At 43.5% G+C, this 2,796-nt stretch overlaps 1 protein-coding gene across 1 annotated transcript in view; it reads left to right on the top strand.

The window, feature by feature from the left end:
* The window catches only part of kcp (kielin cysteine rich BMP regulator), a gene marked incomplete at its 5' end in the record, with an annotated part of 26,716 nt that overhangs the window by 13,927 nt on the left and 9,993 nt on the right, over window positions 1–2,796 (top strand). The window contains 2 exons of the mRNA XM_025056344.1: window positions 571–783; window positions 1,772–2,036. Coding sequence (XP_024912112.1) covers window positions 571–783; window positions 1,772–2,036 — 478 coding nt within the window. The remainder of the gene's footprint in view (window positions 1–570; window positions 784–1,771; window positions 2,037–2,796) is intronic.

Raw genomic sequence — 2,796 nt, 5'->3', positions numbered from 1 at the left:
AAGGGCTCGAGTCCAAGTGAAGTCACGAGTCACTGACGTTAAAGTCCAAGTCGAGTTGCAAGTCTCTTTACATTTTGTCAAGTCGAGTTTAAAGTCATCAAATTGATGACTCGAGTCTGACTCGAGTCCAAGTCATGCGACTCGAGTCCACACCTCTGGTGACGAGCATATTGTCACTATACTTAACTGAAAGATCAAAGATAACATCTCTTTTAACTGGTCACAACCAATGGTTTTAGGCAGATACTGGCACCTACTGCGCTGGAGCGTGTAGTCTCAGCGTATGACGAGAGACGAGAGAAAATGCAACGATTCGTTTTTAGTTAAATCAAGGTGACTCGTCATGCGTTCGTATTGATTTTCCATCGATTTTTACATTCACTGGTTGTACACTAGACATGGATTTCGCTCCATTCGCTCTCTTTCGTTCGTGTTCGAGTGAGTGACATAGGAACTCATGTACAGCATCTGAGTATCCGATTTACAGTGAAAATCACGTTGCATCATACGGAATTCCGACATAAGTTGAGGAACCCCTGTTATCTCAAATTGATTCATTGCCAAGTGTAACTTGTCGAAATGTTGTCAAATGTCTCTGTGCAGAACGGTGCTGTGGTCTGCGCACATATATCTTGCCCAAGTGTTGCCTGTGTCCATCCAGTGACCCTTCCTGGCGAGTGCTGCCCGGTCTGCACTGGCATTTGTCTACATCAGGGAACGGAGTTTAAGTCAGGCTCCACCTTTCCTTCCCTTTCTGATCCCTGCTTCTCCTGCAACTGTTTGGTCAGTGTGAGAACTACTCGTCGTGACCCATTTCCATCATGTTGTGCTGTTCAGTTTTAATATTTATTCACTTTGTCAAGATATGTCTTAAGCTCCAGAAATGTCATTATAATTTTGGCAGTTTCGTACATCCCACTGGTAGGACATCCAGAGAAAGGTTCTCTGTCCAGGCTGCTGCTACCACGACCAAACCTTGGACAATGACCTAACATCATCTATTACTGGAGCTATGTGGGATTAGTGTCATTTATTTTAGTTACCGTAATTTCTGGACTATTGAGCGCACCTGAATATAGGCTGCACCCACTAAATTTAAAAAGAAAAAAATAATGGTACATATATGGGCCGCACCACGTCGTAAAATGGGATATTTACACAGAAAGATTTTTTTACTTTTAATTAAATACATGCTTTTTTTCCGAACAGTGCCTGTAACGCAGCTCTTTACACGTTAGCTCTTTTCTCCTTCGGAGCCCCGACCGTAGTTGGAATGCACAGGGGAGACTTAGTGATGTGCTCCAGAGTCGAAGCTAACATTAGCTGTGGGGCTAACTCCCTTCATTTTGTGCTGCTCTCCACTTTCGCTATAGCTCTCTCTCTCTCTCTCTCTCTCTCCTGCACCCCACACACATAATCATAATCACACACAGCCATTCTACATACTCTCATTGTTTAAGCCGCAGAGTTCAAAATGTGTGAGCGACTTATAGTCCGGAAATTATGCTACTCACAACTGCAAAAAATTGGAGAACCTCAATCGTTGTGTCAAAAAATGTCAACAATTCTTATTGTTTTATCTTTGGTCTACAATTGAAAAAAATAAAGTCATACTTTATATTTTAGCTGCATTTTAGCTCACGCAAATACGTAAACTGTCGGAAGAACGAACAGCCAGGTCCTAGTAGTTCATGGTGGGAAAACTCAGCAGTTCCTGTTGATTGCATTGAAGTAATGAAATACTACTTTCATTTTTCCCTGCTTTGATCAGAATGAAGTGGTGGACTGTCAGAGAAGACCATGTACGGTCCAATGCTCCCACGCGGTCCCATCAGAATCTTGCTGCCCCGCCTGTGAGTCCTGTCTATACCAGACGGTAGTGCACCCCCATGGTCACTCCTTCACCCCTTCCTCTGATCTGTGTCAGCGCTGCACGTGTGTCAGAGGCAACGTCACTTGCGTACCACTCATCTGTCAACCAACTCCCTGTGCTCGACCCATTACCAAGCCAGGACAGTGCTGCCCTGAGTGCACAGGTATTTTATACAAGCGTGCCATTGTTTCCTAAACTTGTACCGTTTATCTACACATACTGTACTGCGCAAGATAACGGGTTAGATAGCAACAGTTGTAGAGTTTATAGTGCAGCAGCAATTCGATGGAAATTGTTATTGAAAGACAACAGAAACAAAAAAATGTTATCAAGTTAGCAAAGTTTCAGTTCACAGTATTGGGTGGAAAAATTTCAGTTTTTCCAGTTAAACCGCCAGGAAATGCTAATGTATCCCCAAGCCCCATAGTGTGCTGAGAAGATGGAAAGAGTTTTGATGAGCTTACGAATGAAGAAGAAAATCAATTTTTTTACGGAGTTTACGGATCCTAATCAGAAAGTATGGGGAGTAAGTTAGGAGGAAGTGAGTGTAGCTTTTAGGAGGATGAAGTGTGAAGTTTACTGTGGCGGTATGGAGATGTTTAGGAAAGTGTTGAACCCAATCCTGGATGCCTAGAGAATTAGGAAAGAGGGTACGAGTACCAATTTTCAAGAACAAGAAATATGAGAAAAGTTAAGAGGTCAGAAGGAGTATGGTACTGTATGCGTCAGACAGGAGTGGCAGAGAAGTATGTGAGTGTCACATGTATGAGACAGTGGTTAGGTGTGCTGTCGGAGTGACAGATGGGTTCCAGCTAGGGGTGTGGTTGCATCGGTGTTGACAGATGATGTCAGACAGGAAGCTCCGTTGACCGCAATGTTTGAAGATGACATCGTCATCTGTAGTGAGAGTAGGGAGTGGGTGG

The sequence above is a fragment of the Cynoglossus semilaevis genome, chromosome 6, assembly GCF_000523025.1.
Source record: "Cynoglossus semilaevis isolate Cse_v1.0 chromosome 6, Cse_v1.0, whole genome shotgun sequence".
Taxonomy (NCBI): Eukaryota; Metazoa; Chordata; class Actinopteri; order Pleuronectiformes; family Cynoglossidae; genus Cynoglossus; species Cynoglossus semilaevis.
Note: the sequence above shows the minus strand (reverse complement) of the source record. Positions and strands in the feature narration are given on the sequence as shown.